This window comes from Macrotis lagotis, chromosome 7 (genome assembly GCF_037893015.1).
Source record: "Macrotis lagotis isolate mMagLag1 chromosome 7, bilby.v1.9.chrom.fasta, whole genome shotgun sequence".
NCBI lineage: Eukaryota > Metazoa > Chordata > Mammalia > Peramelemorphia > Peramelidae > Macrotis > Macrotis lagotis.
Genome location: NC_133664.1, coordinates 143,583,138 through 143,604,977, shown reverse-complemented (window position 1 = coordinate 143,604,977; position 21,840 = coordinate 143,583,138). Strand labels below are relative to the sequence as shown.

Sequence of the window (21,840 nt, the reverse complement as noted above, 5' to 3'; positions counted from 1 at the left end):
CTTAGTCTTTTTATATAGTTTTGAGAGGGAATGTCATTCTAATCTACACTTTGAGAATTGCTGCCTTAAATTTTCTTAAGTGACTAAACATTTTCCTCCCATGACAAAGGACAGGTTGGATTAGTAAATATAAACTGAAACTCAGAAGTCAAATGATTTTTTCATGATTAACAGTGATAGCTGCTGTTTGTGGTGGCAAAGAATTGGAAATCGAAGGAATGTCCATCAATTCGGGAATGGTTTAATAAATTGTGGTATTTTGTATGTGATGGAATACTACTGTTCTATTAGGAAACCAGGATGGATGGGAATCCAGGGAAGCCTGGAAGGATTTGCATGAACTGATGCTGAGCGAGATGAGCAGAACCAGAAGAACATTGTACACTTTAACAGTAACATGGGGGTGATGATCAACCTTAATGGACATGCTCATTTCTTCAGTGCAACAATCAAGCACAATTTTGGGCTGTCTGCAATGGAGAATACCATCTGTATCCAGAGAAAGAATTGTGAATTTTTAACCAAGACCAAAAACTAATGCCTTAAATTAAAAAAAAAAAAAACATTATCTTATTATATAATTTTGCTATCTCTCATACTTTATTTTTCTTCCTTAAGGATATGATTTCTTTCTTATCACATTCAACTTAGATCAATGTATGCCATGGAAACAATGTAAAGACTAACAGACTGCTTTCTGTGGGAGGTGGGGGGAGGGAAGCAAGATGGAGGAAAATTGCTAAATTCAAAATAAATAAATAACTTTAAAAAAATAGTGATAGCTGATGGCAGAAGTAAGTCTTGATCCAATTGTTACAGTTAAAAATTCATTTTTTAATTCCTTTATTACTTCAACAAATTTTAAATTCTTACTTTGTGTCTCATACATAGGGGCAGTATACATAATTAGTGGGTAGATCAACCTTGTAAAGAAAATCTGTGTTCAAGTCTTGCCTTATGGTACATCTTAGCTTTGTGAATATGTGCAGACAAGTCGCAGTGCCCAGGCACTTCAGGGAGCCCCAAACACATCAAATCACAGGTGCAGGAACCATGCTAGATTCTGGGGAATTCAAAGACAAAAATAAAGTAATTCCTGCCTTCAAGGAACTTGTACTCCATGAGGGGAACAGGTACAATAATATACATGGGAATGGGGGCAGGGACAATTTAGGGAATCAGAGTGGCACTTAAGCCAATCCTTGAAGTAAATTAGGAATCCTCTCCTGTGTTGTCAGGCAGACATAGTTGGTACTAGGGTGCAGGTAGTAAAGGTTCCAGAGTATGTGCTGGAAAACGAATAGTCCAGTGGCCAGAATGTACTAAAAGGAATACAAAGCTGTATCTACCAAGTAGGTGGGTGCTGAATTCTTGCCAAATCCACTAGTCTTTTTATATAATCCTTGTCTAATCTTCTCTTTGTAATCTGACATAATAACAACAGCAAACCTTTATATACCACCTCCTGTGTTCCAGGCACTAAGCTCAGTTCTTTACAAATTATTATTTCATTTGTACTATTAGTTTCATTTAACATCTGAGGAAACTGAGGCAAAAAGATTTAATGATTTGCTTAAGATTACATAATTATTAAGTGTTTGAAGCCAAATTTGAACTTGTCTTCCTGACTTCAGGCTCAGTGTTCTCCATCTCTCCTACTCAAGTTTCTAGGATACCAAATTTTCCTGGTTTTCTTGTTAATCCTTGGATAATCTTTCAATGACTTTTTTATATGAGCTTGTGAATATCTATCTATTAAGAATGGTTGATCCCCCCTAGTTGGTCCTTCTTGCCTCTAGTCTCACTTCAATCCATCTGCTCCTGATATTTAGTTTCTCACTTTATTCTATTATTTATATTTAAGTATTTTAAAAATTTCTAAAAGTACAGAGTTCTTAAAGCAAAACTGTCACTATAAAATTTACCACACTGCAGAATTTAGTAAAAAAAAATGGTTTAACTTGCTCAATGAAGTTTTTAAATATCAGAGTTATACATTATCATGTGTTAATGAGACCCAAGGGCAAATATTGGGTACTATTGAGATTTCAGGCTATTTATTTATGTAAACTTCAAGAAACAACCAATGATTCAAGGCAGAAGAGACTAGATAACAAAGAAACCACAACAAGGTTTAAGATTAAATAAACTAAAGCTTTTTAAAAAGATGAACATTATACTTTACCTAAATTGCCCATCAACTAAGACATCTGAAAAGTAAAACAAGCAGATCCTGGAAGTGACACCCTGTTCCAACAACAATCTTTCTTGATTCCTATTACTTCAATAGTTTCCATTTGTCTATCCATCTTCAAGTTATTAGTGATAGCTAGGGCTAGAAGGCTAGGGCTACCATAACAATTTTGCCTAAAAAGTAAAGTTATAGACACAGTACCGGCAATTAAATTATGAGTCAATGTAACACTTATTTAAAAAAAAAATCAAAGAAATGTTTATTTAAAAAAAAATCAAAGAAACTTAAGTCACTAGGTATAGACAATTCAACATTGACAATTCAACTTTTTAAGTTCTGAAAATGTCTTTCATTTATATAATTTGTGATTATAAATTAGGATACTCTACTAATGGTAGAGAAATGGTAAGAAAATGAACTGCTTTGCACAATCATTACCAATTTGTGGCTAACAGTTAACAAAATGTCCTAGGAAAAGCTAACCTAAACAGCTTTTATAGACAGTGTTCATTCACTTAACTGCTAATTTAGCAAAGATGCTTTCACAAAAGGTAATACTTTCTGACTTTGTATTAGAATGGGTATAATCATACTTTTAAAAAAAGGTAGCAGGGGGCAGCTAGGTGGTGCAGTAGATAGAGCACCAGCCCAGGAGTCAGGAGGACCTGAGTTCAAATCCAGTCTCAGACACTTAATAATTGCCTAGTTAACTCCATTGCCTTAAATAAATAAAAAAAAATTTTTTAACTAGCAAAAATTAAAAGAAACCAAAGAAAATTTACTCAAGATTTTGGTGGAAGAGTCCTGTGAGGAGAGTGTTAAATTGGTTACATTAACTCTTTAAATTCTTCCTTTGGCCCTTTTAAATACCCTGGGGGAAGAAATCCAGAAAAATTTTAATTAAAAACAGATGATTTGCTACCTTAATTCCCTTAAGGAGTTTTAAATCTCTGATCTAGAGAGCAATATCCTGATTCATTTTTTACTTTTCACTTCATCAAATTGCTATGTTTATTAACTTTGAAAGGGCTTTAGGGAATCATCAAGTTCAATCTTGACCCCCCCCTAATTTGGCAGAAGAAACCAAGGTCTAGATAGGGGAAGCAATTGGCCTAATCTCAGTTAGTAAAAGTAGATCTAAAATTTGAACACCCCAGTCTCTTATACTCCAAATTTACAGTGTACCTGCTACCACGTCATCATATAGATCTCACTCTCATTTAGCCTTCTGCTAAGAAGGATAGAAATACCTGGAAATATTTGTTAAGCATCTACTATGTGTTTTAGCACTGTTAGCCAATCTACCGCTCAAAATGTGATTTGCACTTGAACCCGCCAGTTAACATCATTTCCTTTTTCAACTTACTATATGAAACAAATCAATCCTGAGTTTTTCTATATCCATTGTTTTAAAACTGTTTTAAACTATAGACTTATGTGAAAAATATTTCCCATCACTAACATCTTGATGTAGGTATCATATTCAGTACTGAATGAGGGTTAAAATACTAAAATATAAACACAAGATTGTAAGAAAAAGTTTAACTATGGAAAATAGCAATTATGGTTTTAATGCCAATAGCTGTTGTCATTTATATAGTCTTGAAGTGTTGATATGGACACCAAATAAGTTTAGAGAAAAGTTGTCAAATATAATGGAAATCATTCATGGCTTCTTTAAAAGAACAGGATTGTGGGAAAAATAATACAAAGGCACCTGAAAAAACACATGGCTCTACTTCAGTTCTCAGCTTGATGTGTACTTATCAGGCTGATCTGATTAAACAATGAAGTCTTTGTTTGAAAAGCAAAACATGCTGTTTCTTATTATATGCATGTCTATAACTCTGTGATACATTTAAAAGATTTCTGGTTCATACGGTGATCTGGATTTGAAAGTTCTATATACCAAAGATAAAAACCATTTAAATATACTGACATGACTTACACATAACCAACATAAAAAAGTCTTTAATAAAACTCAACAACCTTTCTCAATGCTGCTGGAAATTTCCTTTCTTCCTTCTCTCTGGACTCTACAGATCCCTGTGACTACCTGGAATCAGAGTTTGTGACAATGTGGTAATATTGAGCAGGAAAGGAACAATAAAGGGTAAGGGAGGGGGAGAAGAGAAGGCAAAAGAAATAAACACCTTGGTATCCCCAAGGTCACTCCTTCCCTTTAGTTCTGGGGAAAGGTAAGAGGAAAGAAACATTGAAAAAAATGCTCCTCTTCATACCACCCTAGAATCTTGTAGTCTCCTTACTACATGTCCTCCTCCTCCTCATCCCTTAGTTCACATCAAAGTTTCTACTCTGGGTCATCTTTACCCCACAATCCTTTAACTCCAAGGTCAGGCTCCACTACCTCAAGCCCCTTAATCCTTTTTATTTTAATCTCTACTTCAGGCCATAGAAAATAGCCTAAGACTGGCACTTAAAAAGTAGAGTCTTCCAAAACTTGGACTGGAATTCAGAACATTCTCTAGTCAACCCCTGCCATCCCTCTATAAAAATACTATAATTTTGGTACTAGCTAAAAAGAACTCAGCGGGCTAGCTTGGGAGTCCAAAATCCATTTATATAGGAAAATACCTAGTATTCCAAATAATCCAACATATTAATGAATTTTGGGACATGTACAGAAGTTGTGGATTACCATTAGTAAAAACTCTAACATACAATAGAAAAAAAATTTTAAATGTGTAATTATGCACAAAATCCAATTACTCTTTTGCAGTTATGGGTTTCAGATCATCATACTCACTAAGATAATTTTGTCAGTCAAGAGACAATTGTTTAATAAGGTTTTCTGTGTTACTGGAATGAAGTGACAAGAAGTCTAAATCAATGGCAGAATTCAGAATCCAAGAGAAATAATTAGTCGTCTATAATCTTTTAGGCCTGCTAGAATTTGAACAAAAGCAGAACCAGGTCTTTTTTTTTTTGAGTACATACAAATGGATATAACTTTCAAATATGAACTCTAATTATCAACAAGTAGTGTTCCCATGATTAAACATTCAGGTTTAAAGACATGTTTTAACATGTGGGAACTAAGCAAGTGTAAGCAGTATTTTAAGAAATCATCGCACAAGTTTAATTAGTAGCCTATTAAAATTAGTAGAATCTATTCCTTTATAAATAGGGGAAAAGTAAAATATTAGTATAAATGCACATTCTAAACATGTTTATTTATTTCCCTTCCTTTAAGATGCACTTTGCTTAAATTTCTTATATGTTTTACATAAGGTAGCAAGACAAACATAAAGAAAATATATTCACTGATTTCCTCATCTTTCCAAACAATGTAAAAATCTACAATAAATGCCATTATGTAAGCGCATTCTCTGAAGATCAAGAATGATGCAACAGTTGCTATGGTAACTATTCCTTTTATTGAATAAATTGTGGGTTGGAGATAAAACATCCCTTTAAAAAAACAAAATTTCTACATTTTAACTATGATAATAAGGCTCTTTCCCTGTGCCACCTATTAAACCACTCTCTGGGACAATGTTTTGGGGCAACAAATTTTTTATTAATTCCTGCCAAATATCTTTATAAGATTGAATTATGGTTGGAAAAATAAAATGTTATAAGCCTTAAAAAGGAACAAGGATACTTAGTTTTAAGTATCCATACTCAACAAGGTTTAGGTATATATATATATTAAACTTTGGTAACATGATAACTAAATATAAGATTCATGCCACAGTATTGTTCTATAAACACCCTAACCTGTTACATTGTGGATAAACTAAAAATAATACATATAGAAGTGGAAGGGAGTAGTCATGTTGCTAGAGAGGAAACTAACTGTAAGAAAATTGCTTCCTAATCATGGAAAGAAAAAATAAGAGTACTTTTAATCATCATCGAAAATGTCTAATAGTTGTTTACAAGAAAAACCGAGATTTTAAAGGACAGTCATCTATCTCTTTGTCCACTGACGTGAGGATTTCAACGATAATCATTCCTTTTTATTATTTTCCCTCCAACACGAAATAAAAGTTAATCATGTTCCCCAACTAGCTCCCACCACTTTCAAAGAAAACACCCCTGACGGCGGGAGAGTGGTCTCTCAGGCACAACTAGTAGAAAAGATTCTGACATTGAAGACACTGACAGGGTTCGAAAAAAAGAATGATTGGAACAACTCCCTCCAAGTTCAAAACATTGTAAATACAGAAGAACTGGGGTAAAAGGGATGGGGGGGATGGATCTGGAATCCTCTTTTAAAGAACACCACACCCACGCCGCAGAAAGCCCCCCCCAAAAGCCAGAGACCCTGTGAATTCGGGGTTCAGAGGTGGGAAATGGGGGCAAGCCGAGAAAGAGGGCAGGGGCGGCAAAGGGATGAGGGGCAACTTTCATCCTCCCGTGATAACGGTTTCTTACCTGATCTTTCCCCCCGATTTTAGTTTCTTTGCTCCACCTTTGCAGACTTTTTATTCATAGCCCCCCCCCGCCTCCTGATGATGGGGGGCTGCCTTGCGGAGGGCATTCCTTTTCTTTCAGCCACCCCCCCTTTTTCCATCGCCAAGGTGCCCCCTCCTCCAGGGCCGGGGGTTAGAGGGCAAAGGGCAGCGCGGGCGACCCCGCCCCCCGCCCCCCGCCCCCAGCTGTTTACCTTCGCGGTACTTCTTGCGGAGCCGCCGGTGGACGCTCTTCACCAAGCCGGAGAGCTTCTCCTGCTCCAGCTTCCGCTCCTGCTCCCGAGGCGGCGGGCCGCCCGGGGGCCCGGCTCCCTGTGCGCGAGCCGCGCTCCAGCCCCCGGCCCCGAGCTCCATGGCCCCGCCGCCCGGGCCCCGGCCCGACACTCTCACCGCGGAGCGGAGCCGAGCCGAGCCGCGGAGGAGGCAGCGGAGGCAGCAGCGGGCGAAGGGGAGAGGAGGCGAGGAGGCGAGGAGGAGCCGGCGCGACGGCAGCGCCCCCTCCCCCGCGGCCCCCCGAGCCGAGCGCGCCACCTGATTGGCCAGCTTGGGAGGGCTGGGCGGAAACGGAAGGGGCCGGAGGCCAATCGTCAGGCAGGCCCGGCGGCAGGCTCGGGTTATTTGGGAAGGCGAGCAGCTGGAGGGGGCGGGGCCGAGGCCCGAGCTGCGAGCTTTTCCCGGCTCCAGCCCACCGAACCGAAGCGCATGCGCATTCCTCGTTCCCGGGGGGGGGGGGTTCTGCTTTGTAATTTGTTTTCCCTTGAAAGATCCGTCCTTTTTTCCTTATTTTAACGACCCCCCCCAAAAAAAAAGGGAATAATAAAACGGGCTCGAAGTGACTAATCCCACAGCGCGAGCAAGAGGCACCTTGCGGGAGGCAGGCTTCTCGGAGCGGCTCGGCGCTATGCAAATGTCTTTGTTCCTGCCAAGCTGCTCCCGGGGGCACCGCGGCTGCCCGTTCCGGCGAGCCTGGCAGGCGGGCGGCGCCGAGGGTGAGGGCGCCCCCGAGCTCCCGGCCGGGCTCGGGCCTCCGCCCGCAGCCCCTGGGGAAGGCACTGTGGCCTTTGTCTCCGCATCCCCCGGAGCCCGAGCGGGCCCGGGCAAGGGTGGCGGAGGGGCTCGGCCCCCCGCCGCCCCGCTTTGGGTGCCGCGGTCTGCTGGGGCCGTGTGGGGAAGCAATCCGAATGCTGAGGATAGTTAGAGACAATCAGTTGTATTGCAAGAGGGTTATCAGAGCAACTAAAGGTTAAAAACTGCTAAATCTTAGCGGTTATCCGTCCAATTTCCATTTTGTACCATGGCTATCAACCTTTCCTTAAATAACTTCTGGTTCAAAACTTAAATCTTAGAGGTTATCCGTCCAATTTCTATTTTGTAACATGGCTATCAATATTTCCTTAACTTCTGGTTAAAACTGCTAAATCTTAGCGGTTATCCGTCCAATTTCCATTTTGTAACATGGCTATCAATATTTCCTTAAATAACTTCTGGTTAAAAACTTCTAAATCTTAGAGGTTATCCATCCAATTTCTATTTTGTAACATGGCTATCAATATTTTCTTAAATAACTTATGGTTAAAAACTTCTAAATCTTAGAGGCTATCCATCCAATTTCTATTTTGTAAGATGGTTATCAATATTTTTCTTAAATAACTTCTGGTTAAAAACTTCTAAATCTTAAAGGTTATCCATCCAATTTCTTTTTTGTAATATGGTTATCAAAATATTTTTTGTTTTGTTTATTTTGGGGTTTTTTTAGGTATTTTAGGTATTTTTCGAAGCAAATGTGGTTAAGTGACTTATCTAAGGCCACACAGCTAAGTAATTAGTTAGTATCTGAAGTCGAATTTGAACTCAGGTACTCCTGACTCCAGGGCCGGTTTTTTTATTTTTTATTTATTTAATTTTTTTAGGTTTTTGCAAGGCAAATGGGGTTAAGTGACTTGCCCAAGGCCACACAGCTAGGTAATTAAGTGTCTGAGGCTGGATTTGAACCCAGGTACTCCTGACTCCAGGGCAGGTGCTTTATCCACTGTTTTTTTTTATTTTTTAAAATAACTTCTGGTTAAAAAACTAAATCTTAGAGGTTATTAATCCAATTTCTATTTTGTAATATGGTTATCCAAATATTTTTTTAAAATAATTTCTGGTTAAAAACTTTTAAATCTTAGGTTATCAATACAATTTCTTTTTTTCAGCTAAAAATTGTAGAGGTTAGAAGATTAGTCAAAATCACAATTCATTCAGGTAAACAATACAGATATTAGTTCTATTTTACAGAGGAAAAAAATCTTAGATTAAATGACTCACCTTGCCCATCATCACTGCCTTTCAGTTCAGTCTCTTTTTTTTTTTTACAACATCAACTGGTTCTGCTAGTTTATGGCAAAGCTGAGACTAGAACACAAATCTTACTATTGGCATCTTTCCCAACCCTGAGCCTCAGTTATATCCAAAGGAAGAATCATTTTGCAAAGGAGACCTTAAGACCTAGGTCAGTCTGTCCATAAGCATCAAGCACCTTTGTGACCCTGGATAAGTCCCTTTATGCAAGACACTGTGTGAACAAATAAAGGTAAAAGACAGCACCTATTCTCTGGGAGCTCACCATCTAACCATGCCCTATTTACTTCTGGTAGATAAGGGGATAATATTGTTTTTGTCCTTCATTCTCAAAGAAGACCACAACATCGGAGAGGTGATGCCATGACAAGCATGTGAATTGAATCTGAGTGAGGGGGAAGCTGTGCTAAATCACCAGCTTCATTTGCTCCTCCAGAGTCATCCTGGGTCCAGTGGCCAGATATAAATCAGGCAATCAGGGTTAAGTGACTTGCCTAAAATCACACAACTAGTGAGTGGCAAGTGTCTGGAGTTGAATTCAGAACTCCCTCCTCCTGACTCTAAGGCCAGTGCTCTAGCCATTTCAGGAGCAGAGAAAAGGAAGGAAGATGAAGAGAGGGGAGAGGGGAGAGGTTGAGAGAAGGAAGGTGAGAAAGGGACAAGGAAGAACTGAGGAATGGTAGGAAAGAGAAAACTGTTCAGATAAATAAAATGCAAACAACTATATACAATTAGGTTATATGCAGATTACATTGAAAATTATCAATGGAGAGAAGAAAAAGCAATGGGTTTTTTTTTTTACAACACATCCTATATGTCAGGCCCAAAATTGTCTCATTTGATCCTTACAACAACCCTGAAAGTTGGGTGGTGTTATTATCCCCATTTAACAGTTCAGGAAACAGGTGATAAGTGATTTGTCCAGGATCATACATCTAATTAAGTGTCTGAGCCCAGAGTTGAACTTGGATATTGTGACTTCGGGCCCAGCAGTCTAATCTATTGCACTACTTGGTTACCTACTAGAATTAAGAAGGAATTGGGAAGTTTCTAATAGAAGATAGGATTTTAACTAGAACTTGAAGAAAACCAAGAGGCAGATGAGGAGGGAGAGCTTTCCTAGTAAATTCAGAAGTGGCATTTGAACCTGACCTCCAGATACCTACAGCATCTTCCTCTTTCCCTACAGCATTTATTTAGCTCATAGCAAAGAAGTAAATAATTACTTGCTATTTTCTATATTTGAATGGATTTTTCTATATACTTTCTATGTATTATAATATTCTAAGTTTCTTTGGTTTATATTATAAAATTTTTATCTAATTAGGGAATCAACAGACTGTTTAGCCTAGACTGAAAGAGAAAAGGGACTAGGAAGAAGTAAGGATTGATAGGAAATGGCCAACAAGTTGCCTCATCAGGTGCTATTAGAGGCAACTGTCAAGATACATGTAAGGTTCTCTCTTGGTTTAGAAACTGAAAACTGAAAAAGTACAAAATTTAGGGAATTTCAGTGACTTTTCAAAGAAAGCAATATGGAATTCTGTTTCTGTTTAGTTACAGCAATAAAGCATTAAAAGCCCAGGTTATTTCTTATCTGGAACTTGTACTAGTTATGTGTCATTATCTTCAGGGATTGAGAACATTCCAGTATTCTGTAAAATTTGATTAGATCATCCAATTGTAGAAATAAACTGTGCCCTTTGAACTGACCTTTCAAAAGTGAATAGAACTGAGCTAATAGCCTGACAATCAAATCATCTCATTCCAGGCAATTAAATTTCTAACTTCACTTTAGCCTCTGAAAGTCTTTCATTGACTATTAGTGACTAGAATCTTAAAAATTTTAAGCATTTTTATTTGTTGTTTACTTTCTTGATTTTGTGTGTTTTATGGTTAATATTTATTGTCCCTTAAATTTGTATTCTAAGGGGCAGCACAATTTAGAGGAACGGATTTGGGCTCAGATGAACAGGGACGGCTATGTGTCACACTGAGTAAAATTGTGTAACCTGGGCAAGTCACTTAAGCCTTGGTTTCCTCATCTGTAAAATGAGCTAGACAGGAAATGAACAACCACCTCAGTATCTTGTCATGAATAGCCAGACACAAATAACTGAACAACATCTAGACTTGGGCTTTGCCACTTCTTTTGTGACCCTGGATAAGCCCTTTACCTCTAGTTGGACCAAATGGGCTTTAAAATTTCAGCTTGAAACCTACAATCCTATGTTGTATGAAGATGACCTCAGGTTCTCAAATCTTCCCACTGGAGACTAATAGCTTTCAGGGATCTGGGAGCAGACTAGGTATCCCTTTACTAAAATAGCAAATCTAGATGTTCAGAGACAGTCATGTCCAAAAAAATTGGCTACCCTGTAATGAATTTTTAATGTATGACAAATAAAATTGATTAAATTCTTCAAAATGTAGGGATTGTCAGTGTCTCAGTAGAATAATACTAAAGGAATCTTCACAGGGACATGGAGTTTCTGCAACACATGAAAAACATGGCTACATGTCTTATTCCATATTGAAGAGGGCAATTTATCAGCCCCTATTTTCCAATATGTAAGTATTCCTGAATTAGAAAGAAATAAGGGTAGTAAGGAGGATTTTCCATTTAAGAGGAATACATCTCTAAATGCTCAAATGGATGGCAGTTGATAGATAATATCATTCCTTGTTCAGCAAGTACTTACCATCTCCTGGAAAAGATGAGCATATCTTTTAAATGTTAAACTATTTATTTGGTGTGAATATTGCTATCTCCTTATGGTTTTTGCCATTTTTGCTTTTTAATGGGTTCATAGGATCATTGATTTGGAGTTTGACAGGACTTTTAATTAATCTAGTCCAACCCACTTATTTCACAAATGAAAAAACTGATTGATGCTCAGAGGGGTTAAGTGACTTGAACAAGGACAAAGAGGTAGTTTGTGGCTAAAGCTATAGTAAACCTAAGGTCCTTGGATTCCAAATCCACTACTCTCCGGAAGGGGGTTGGGGGGTGGTTGTCATTGGAATTGAGGAGAGGGATAAGGCAGAATGCAAACCTACCTGTATTTACTAAACAGGAAAAACCTCTTTGGTGGGATTGGACAAATCTAATCTCTACAACAAATAGTTGATAACTGAATTTCTCATCCTCATTCTTTGCCTCACCTGACCAGCTTCTGCACATTCCCCCAAGTTCATTCTGCTTGTCAAAATGCATATCCAATTTCAAAGAACCAATTCTTTATATAGGAAGTATCCTTGGGAAGGAAATATCTTTGTCTTTAAAATGAAATTCTTTGTGAAAGGGAAAAAAACTCCATTTAAGATGATTTCTAAAAAAAAATGAAAAGCTTTTAAATAATGTCAAAATATATACACCACATTTATAAAGTGTTTTCCAGTCAAAAGCTCAGTTCTGTAGCAAGGATTAGCTCAATTTTATAGATATGGAAATCAAGTTTAGGTGACTTGCCCTAAAGGTCTTTCCCACCACCACCCCTTTCCCACCCCTCATTGATTTTATTTATTTACTTTTATTGGCAAAGAGACCATTCTTTGCCTCTTTTTTTTTACCTAACCTTAATCACTGCATAGACATTGCCTCAAGCAAATTGAGACCAAGGAAAGACCTTAGTTTATAAAGGTCACGGTCTCTGCTTCCACTAGGCTATCTCAAGTCAATCTGAAATATTTCTTGCCACTTCTCTGGAGGAGAAAGTGAGGCTGATGACTGCAGGGCCCTCCCTCTCTTAAATTCAGCTCATTTGGTAGTCAGGCTATCTCCTTCCTGAAGTCTGAGAATGAAGGACTGACAACAAAATAATAATCACATATGGCACTTTTTTTTTAAATCAGGTGCCATTCAATGAGAATAGTAGTTTTAGGTCAATATTGGAAAGTAGATATTGATATACTGAATGCTGTCATGGAAGACCTGTTATATCTCCCTATAATAAATTGTAGTGTAAATGCAAATAACTTTAACTGTACCTTTCATCTAAGGTTCTGAAAACACTTTCATTTTGGATTGTATCATGGTTTTTTCCCCACAAAATTTTTATGGAGTAGAGGAAGTGAAATAGCTTAAGTTGGTGGGGTGGGGTGGTATGGATGCCTTTGAAATATCTAAAGCATTAATAGTTTATTTGTATTGTGTATTGATTTTCAGTACAAATTTTCCAATCCCTTTAGGCACACTCCATCATTATACTCTTTTTTTTAAATACTCTGTTTTAAAAAAGAAAAACAATTAATGTTGATTGGATATTCACTTGTTTTCATCAGTTAGGTAAAAGATCTGATTAGATTTTTTTTATTATTGAAAATGAAATTTTTTTAGACTTTTGCCCCATGATTATTTAGATATTTGTTTTTAGGAATAGAAGTAAAAATGAAGATTAATAAAGTTGGAAGAGGTGGCCAAAGTTATTTTTAAGCCATTTACCTCATATTTGCATCATTTCCCAGAGTGAGTTGTGTAAAAACAACTTATCTACCTTAATTAGCCTAATTCATACTTGCAAGTAAAAAGAATCTATAGATTACATCAATTATGTATATTAAGTAGAAACTGTCAAAAGACTTCTTTCTAGTGTTTTCCATTTCAGCTTCCTTGGGGAAATGAACTGAATTTTTCTTGATGATACCGGAAACAAAAATAGCTGAGAAATAGAAAAAGAAAATTTTACATGGATCTGTTTTTCATAAATTAATGGCAACTGAACAAGAGCATACTCTTTATCAGCAATACATAGTTTGTGTTGTAAATAGATTGTAAAATCCCTAACCATTTTTGTAGCCTGTCACTACAATATCCCTTAGTTGCACAAAGTAGGTTCTCAATAAATATTTATTAGACTGGAATACTATTCGACACCATTTAAAGTCCTATCATTATTATACCAAGTAGCATTTGCTACCACATCTGCTTAACAAAGAAAAACTTTAAAGTAAAAATCAAATTCTCTTAATAACCCAGAAAAGTGTTAGTGAAGCCACTGATTTGTTTCTTGGGTTCATTTCTGCTCCTCGACTGAAGACTTGGGAATGCAGGTTTTGGGGAGAAAATAGAAATTTATTAAAGGAAGTTACAGCATATTAAGAAAGGGATAGAAAAGTTAGAAAGAGTTTTAAGAGAAGACCAAGTGGATTGCTGATTGAATTGGTAGGGCCAGCTGACCAGGATTCAGCAGGAGACAGGAAGGTCAAAAGGACTTAGCCCCTCCCTTGCATCTCCTTAAATTTTCTCCCAGAGTCAGTGGGAGGGGGTGGTTGACCTGAAAATGACCCAAGTCCCTCTTTGGAGATTTTGCCTTTTGGGGAGGGGTCTCTGCATGCTCCCTGGATGCCCAGTCAAAAAAACAATGCAATCCACATAAGTGTGAAGGTCTGGTCCTCAGGTGTGGAAGGATGAAGGAAGATTCCCTTTACAATGCAAACAAAAGATTTACAAAATTTGTCTCCAACTGATCTCATCATCCCCATGCCCCTGTTTCTCTGCCTCATTAGGACCATTGTGAATTTCAGCTGGTAATAATCGTGGTTTGTGACTACCATTAAGAAAAATAAGCAAAATTGATAGTGTTTGTGCTATGAAGTGCTTCATGAAATTAATTAATTAAACAACTATAACAATATTGGTGAAAGAAGAAAATTACTGGTGGGAAAGTTGATACTTTCCTAGTATAATCATAGCATGTCCACTTTGTCTGATGTAGAGATCCCTTGGAGGGGCTTGTGGAGCAAGTCTAGAATGACTCAGAGGGAGAGCTCTGCATCTTCTACCTGGTAAGCTCCTTGATTGGCTGCCTGCATCTTTGCAACTATAAGATCGAACTGTTCTCTCTTTACTGGTACTCTTTTCTGCTGTCCAGAGGGTGAAGAGCACATTTCCCCACAGCACAGGCACCATGAATGGAACCAGGAGGAAGAGAAGGACTTTCCTTCCCCTACTCTGCAAGGAAAGTGGCAGCCATGGCAACTATCTTGGAGTCAAGATGAAGCAGCTGACTCTGGCAGAGAATCCTTGAGAAGTCAAAGTACCTGTGTTTTATGGCAACTGAGGAGGTATGGGGGAATAAGAGTAAGGGAAGGAAGGTCTATGCCTCCCATATTTTGGGGAAGCAAGTTTTTATATTTTTGACTATGCCTTCTAAAGTAAACGTTTTTGTATAAAGTATAAAGCAACTATCAGCCTTGGGGATTAGAGCCATTTGCTGAGTCTAGAGTTCCCAGGATCCTCTGAAGGGTATGGAAGAACCTTGAGTATGGAGTAAAATGTGATACACCTGGCCCTCAGGCAATAGCACCATGATAATATGTGTTATGCTAGAAAACTCCATAAAGACTGATAGAAAGAATCTCATGCCACAGAATGATCTAGAAAAAACCCAACCCATGCAGAGAGTTGGGTGATGACATTGAATACCAACTCAACAAGTAATTCATATATGATCCTGAGCAATTTACTTCCAGGAAGCATCAGTCACCTCATGTCAAATAGGAGTCATGGATGCCTCTGCCATTACCTATCTTCTTGTTGAGACTAGTGATGTCATTGATGGAGGGGAGTCCAGAGAGGAAACTTGCTCTACCAACACAGACTAATAACTTTTGACTTTTTTGTAGAATTGCTAGTGGCATTGAGGTCAAGAGACATGTCCACTGTGACCTAGACAGTTCCAAGATAGGCCTTGAATCCATATCTTTCTAATTCTGAACCTAGCCCTGTAGCCACTAATTCCACCATGACTCTCAATGACTACCTTGCAGGGCTTTTTGAAGTATTAAATGAGATTATTAAGTCTTAGTGTTCTTGGGAAAGTTAGAGCTACTATACATATGTGAAGCATTATTATTATTGGACATGAAGTTTTTATTCTTATGGCTTTTTAAGGATTTGGGAATGAGAACTTTATGTAATCAGCAAAGAACACCAACTTAAATGGTCTCTTGATTTTTGAAACATTGTCTATCAGCCTCATAATCCAAATTTTCCAACTTCTTACTGGAAATTTCTCTTTCCTTAAAGCTAGAGTGTACTCTATAATAGCATATTTGAAGAAGGAAGAAAAAAAAACAGGGTGGTGTGTACATTTCACATGAAGTCATCCTAAAGCTCCTTCCTTTACCAGACAGCATACTGCTGTCTGGGTCAAGCCGCTAAAATGCTGCCAGAGGCTGTATATCTGGAAAAGTCAGATTTAGAGTCCCTGTCACCAACTATTCATGTCATCTTAATCATATCTCATTCTTATTAGTCTAGATAATATTTTAATTAAAGAAATTCTCTTTCCAACTTACTTCTAGCTTCTTTTTTTTTTTTAAGGGTTTTGCAAGTCAAATGGAGTTAAGTGGCTTGCCTAAGGTCACACAGCTAGGTAATTATTAAGTGTTTGAGGTCAGATTTGAACTCAGGTACTCCTGGCTCCAGGCCTAGTGCTCTATCCACTGCACCACCTAGCCGACCTGTGCCACCTAGCCGCCCCTACTTCTAGCTTCTTAAAACAAAGCAAACAAAAGTCATCAAAAAGTTTGATTTTGATAAATTAAAACAAAAAGACCACAGTCCTACCTACTTCTGCTTCCTTCCCCCCCCCCCCTTTAACAATGAGAATTTACTTACTATTTATAAGCTGGCTTAAATGAAACTTCTGAAACTATCTAGGAATCACCTACTCCAACCTCCTAATTCTACAGATGAAACTCAGGCTCACAAAGGTTTAAGTAATTTGGGCTAGGTAGAACAGTGAATAGAGCACTGGCCTTAGATTTAGGACAGGAATTGAAATCTGACCTCAGACACTTGACACTAATTATGCAATCCTGGGTAAATTGCTTAACCCTGACTGCCTCAAACCCAGTACCATTTCCAGTTGTCCTGATTCATATCTGACTACTGGACCCAGATGAGTCTGGAGGAGAAAAGTGAGACTGGTGACTTAGCACAGCATCCCCTCACTCAAATACAATTCATGTATTTGTCATGGTATGACCTCTCTGATGGCATGGTCTTCCTCAAGAACAAAGGACAAACATTAAATGACAATGTGGAAGCATGAACCCCTTGCCTTTGTATCATATTACATCTAATATTTCTTCAGTTTGGCAAAGCATATTTCATAAAAAAGTTAATTTAGTAAAAAAAATGTGGCCAAAGTTCTGGGACTGAGTTTTTTTCTTGCATTTCTTTCACAAAAACATGTTGAATTTTCACTGTTAAAATAGTGATGGCATCCTGAAGACTCTGAAATAGCATATCATCTGTTAAGTCCAAGAATAGAAAAAAAAACAGAAATCTTATAATTTGAAGATTAATTTCTTGCTCTTGCCCATGACTTAAAAGTTGAAAATGATAGACAAAATACTTATTTCTTATTTAGTGCTTTTGGTCTAATTCCAAGGTGGTGAGAGTATTCTACAAACATTCAATAGCTTCCAAATATACAACTAAGTGTTTTGTGCTCTGAATTTGAATCTTTTCTATTTGGGTTTATCCACCAATATACATATGGTCCTATTTGAAGTGTTTGAATATGATCTTTCCTGTTAATAACCGAGAGATCAATTATTTTAAAAATTTCCATTTGAATTTATTTTACCAAGTAATATTATCTACTTTGAGGAGATAGAGCTGGGAAAATATTTTAAAAGCTACTCAGTATAAGGGGTGGCTAGGTGGCGCAGTGCATAGAGCACTGGCCTTGAAGTCAGGAGTACCTGGGTTCAAATCCAGCCTCAGACATTTAATAATTACCTGTGTGGCCTTGGGCAAGCCACTTAACCCTATTGCCTTGCAAAATCAAAAAAAAAAAATTTACTCAGTATTGCTGTCAGGCTTTTAGCTAGATAGCTTGTAGCCTCTGATATTAGTATTCTCATGTGTAATCTGTAAATTTGTAACTCAACCAGGTAAGATTTAAATTTTCTTGTATTTCAGATTGATTCAAGGAAATTCCTAGTATTTGACTTTACTTGTTGGAGATGGGAGAAAATGTGAATTGTTGAGAGATGTTTTATTATATAAATTCCATGAATTTTTTCCTTCTTCCTTTCCCCAGCCAAAGCCCAGATTTAATAGTCCATCTAAATAAATATGAAGCTCATTGAGGTCCAGGAGTAAATATATGCAAATACTACCAAATATTGAATAGACCTAAATAAACCATATCTTGGCTTTATAAGTAGTCACACTAGATCTTTTCCTATTTAGTATTATTTGAAAAACATGGGGTATATTCCCTTCCCTCAAAATATCTTGTTTAAACATGGGGGTGATGTCCAACCTTGAAGGACTAGCTCATTCCATCAGTGCAACAATTGGGAACAATTTCGGTCTGCCTGCAAAGGGGAGTGCCATCTGTATCCAGATAAAGAGCCATGGAGTTTGAACAAAGTTGAAGGACTATTCCCTTTAATTCAGGAGGAAAAAAACAGATATCTTATTGTCTGATCTTGTTATCTCTTAGACTTTTCATCTTTTCCTTAAGGATATGATTTCTCTCTCATCACACTCAATTTGGATCAATGTACAGCATGGAAACAAAGTAAAGACTGACAGATTGCTTTCAGTGGGGGTGGGGGTGGGGAGGGAAGTAAGATTGGGGGGAAAATTGTAAAACTCAAATATCTTTAATAAAAATAAATTTAAAAAAATATCTTGTGCTTAGTTCAATGAGGGGAAGCACAACATTATGAGAAGAGCATTGAATTTGATGTGCAAAGACCCAGATCTACCATTTATTATCTTTGTGGTCTGAGACAAGTCACTTAATCTCTATGGCCTTAGTTTCCTCATATACAAAATGAGGGCATTAGAACATTAGAATTTCTTTCCAATTCTAGATCTATGAATTTCAAAGATCTAGACCTATGAAACTAAATCTAGTTTCTTTGTACATCAGAGGATTTCACATTTTAAAAGCTCCTTATTAAAGATGCATATGGCCCAGAAAAATACATATTTTCAGAATGAGAGGGTCTCAAGGACGCAATTCAGCCTGGTGCCACCTCAGGTACATTTTTACCGTCATACCCACCTGAGAATAATTAGAATGTCACCCTGAGGTTTCAAAGCTATTACAGGGTAGCACCTGTGGGTACTGTTTTGCCTCTGAATCTTTGAAGAAGGCATGAATTCAAATCAATTCTTTAGTTAGACAAAGTCTTATGACTTTGATTTGCAGGGTAAAGATATTTTTTAAGAGGTGGAGTAAAATTTCTGATTTATTAATTCTACTCTCTTAGGAAGAAATTGAGACAGAAAAATTATGATTTGTCTAAGGTCATAAAGCTATCTAGTGCCAGAACTTGGAAAAGAACCCAGGACTCTTCATTCTTAGTCAAAGGTTATCATAAATTCTATCCCTCAGAATGAACTTTATACGCTTCATTAAGGTCCATGGGTTTGGATTCAGGTCTCCTCACAGCTATGGTTGTTAAAAAAAAACCTATTTGTTCTGATGAGATCCTTTTCCATTCCCACCAAATCTCGCTTCTCATTATCTTATAAAGACACTATTTGTGTTCTTTCCAAATTGATTTATTTGTTCCAACTCTGCACCATTGCAGTACCATACATGGTGCTGCCAAATCTTCCTAAAGACATCTTTGTACATGTCATTTCCCTTTTATCTATTAAAAAAGTGTAAACTCAGACTGTTGTTTTTTGCCTTTATTTTGTCACATTACTACAATAGTCTTGTTGTAAAAGTAAACATAATCCACCTCCCCTCCCCCAAGATGGAGAAACCTCAAGAAAAATAAAGTGAGAGGGGGAAAAAAGTACGCTTCATTCCATATTCAGTCACTATCAGCTCCTTCTTTGGGATGAATAGCATTCTTATCATAAATCCATCAGAGAAATTGCTTCTATGTGTTTTCCACAGTTATTGCTAGCTGTATTTTCCTCTATCCTATTCCCCTCCACCCCATTTATTCTATTCTCTCTCTCTCTCTCTCTCTCTCTCTCTCTCTCTCTCTCTCTCTCTCTCTCCTTTTACCCTGTCCTTCTTCAAAAGTATACCCGACTGCCCTCTTCCATCTTCCCTCTCTTCTGTCACCCTCACCTCCTTTCCCCTTTCCCCTTTCTCTGTCCCCTTTCTCCCATCCCTTTCCTCTTTTTGTTTCTTCTAGGGTAAGATAGATTTCTATACCCTATTAAGTGTGTATGTTATTTCCTTTCTGAGTCACTTCTGATGAGAGTAAGGCTCATTTCCCCTCACCTTCCCTCCTTTCACTCCATTGCAAAACCTTTTACTTGTCAGGCTGTTTTTTTTAAGGTCCTTCATAATCTGACCCTCTTTTCTCCCCAGTTTTTATACTATTTACTAATATGAATTTTCCAACTGTTAGGTCTACTTACCATCCCCTAGTTATATAATACTCATTTGTATATCCTATATGTTCTTCCCCGTCATGTGGTCTCCTTGCAAGGAAGGACCTTCTCTTCTCCTTTACAGAAGTCCTACTTGGCCTTCAAGACTCAGTGCAAATCTAATTTCCTTTTTCCAAAGCTTTACAATGAACTTGCTGTCTGTATTACTCCTTAAACATTTACCATACACCATCTTGTGTCTTGAATGCTATTATATTGACATTAAAATGCTTGCTGCTACTGCCACAGCTGTTGGAACAATGAAATATTTCTGTACTGCCTAGAAAAGAGCAAATATCATACTACTGTTATTGGGAGAGTTCTTGGATCAGTATCACTTAATATTTTTTTAAAAATTTAATTTATGGAATAAAACAAGCATTTCTTTTACATAGTAATAAAAAAAGATGATTGTACTTGAAACAGAAATCTATTATGTACAACTTGCTATTCCTTTTAAATATATAATCATGTAAATTTATTTTTTTCTTTTTCTTCCCTCCCTACATCCTAAAGAGGAAAAAAAACCCAAAACATTATGTTTTTTATTTCTTTCCCCTAAAGATGAGATAGTGAGAGCAAAACAAATGGATTTAGAATCTGAAAATTTGATTTGGGGTCCTGGTTTGGTTACTGTCCTATCAGGTATTTAATGGTAGACATGATATTTGTCTTCTCTAAACCTCAATTTGCTGATCTGTAAAATTGAAATAATATTTATTATATTACCTGCTTTAGTAGGTTATTACGAATGAACTACTTTATAATTATCATATATATTAAGTATTATTTATATACATGTATATATAAATGTATATCTGTATTTATGGGTCATAAATTGTTATTTCCCATTTGATATTTTTACTTTAGTCCATACATTTTTCTATTTGGGAAGTATCTTTCTTCCTTTGAAAGGCAGCATGGCACGGTGACCTCACTGTGTCTCATATCCACAAAGACCTATGTTCAAATCCTACCTCTTTCATATACTGATTGTGACTCTAGGGAATCCACTTAAACTTTTAGTCCTCTAGGGAACTTCCTAAGCCTATAAATTACCTAAAAGATGCCAGCCTTCATTGATAGAGTGAATTTTCTCATCTAGGAATATCCTGTTTCTATGAAATAACTTGTCCAGACCCTATCTCTCCTTTCTTTATATTTCCTTTTTTCTGATTACTACACCCAGTAGAACATTATTTTGAGGAAATAGTAGATCAGCCTGAGTGAAGTGGGCTTAAAGTTAAATGGAGAGGAAATAGAACAAAATATTCACTGAAAAGTTTATTGACCCTTGTTCATGTTCTCAAATTGGAACATTCTCCAAATTCATGAAAAAAGGAGTTTATCTCCTTTTTTGGACCATATTATTTTTACCAGCCATAAGCATTTATTAAATATTTATTAGTTTCTAGATACAGTACTACTTTTTTAATCAGCATAAACTGTTATTAATTTTTCTTTTCTTTTCAACCTTGTGTAATTCTGCTATT

The 21,840-nt window shown here is 37.3% G+C and overlaps 1 protein-coding gene across 1 annotated transcript in view; it reads right to left on the bottom strand.

The window, feature by feature from the left end:
- Nucleotides 1-7,070, bottom strand: part of SAMTOR (S-adenosylmethionine sensor upstream of mTORC1) — a 60,167-nt gene extending 53,097 nt beyond the window's left edge. Inside the window, exon 1 of the mRNA XM_074193882.1 lies at nt 6,828-7,070. Coding sequence (XP_074049983.1) covers nt 6,828-6,987 — 160 coding nt within the window. The 5' untranslated portion in view covers nt 6,988-7,070. The remainder of the gene's footprint in view (nt 1-6,827) is intronic.
- Nucleotides 7,071-21,840: the final 14,770 nt, after the last annotated feature.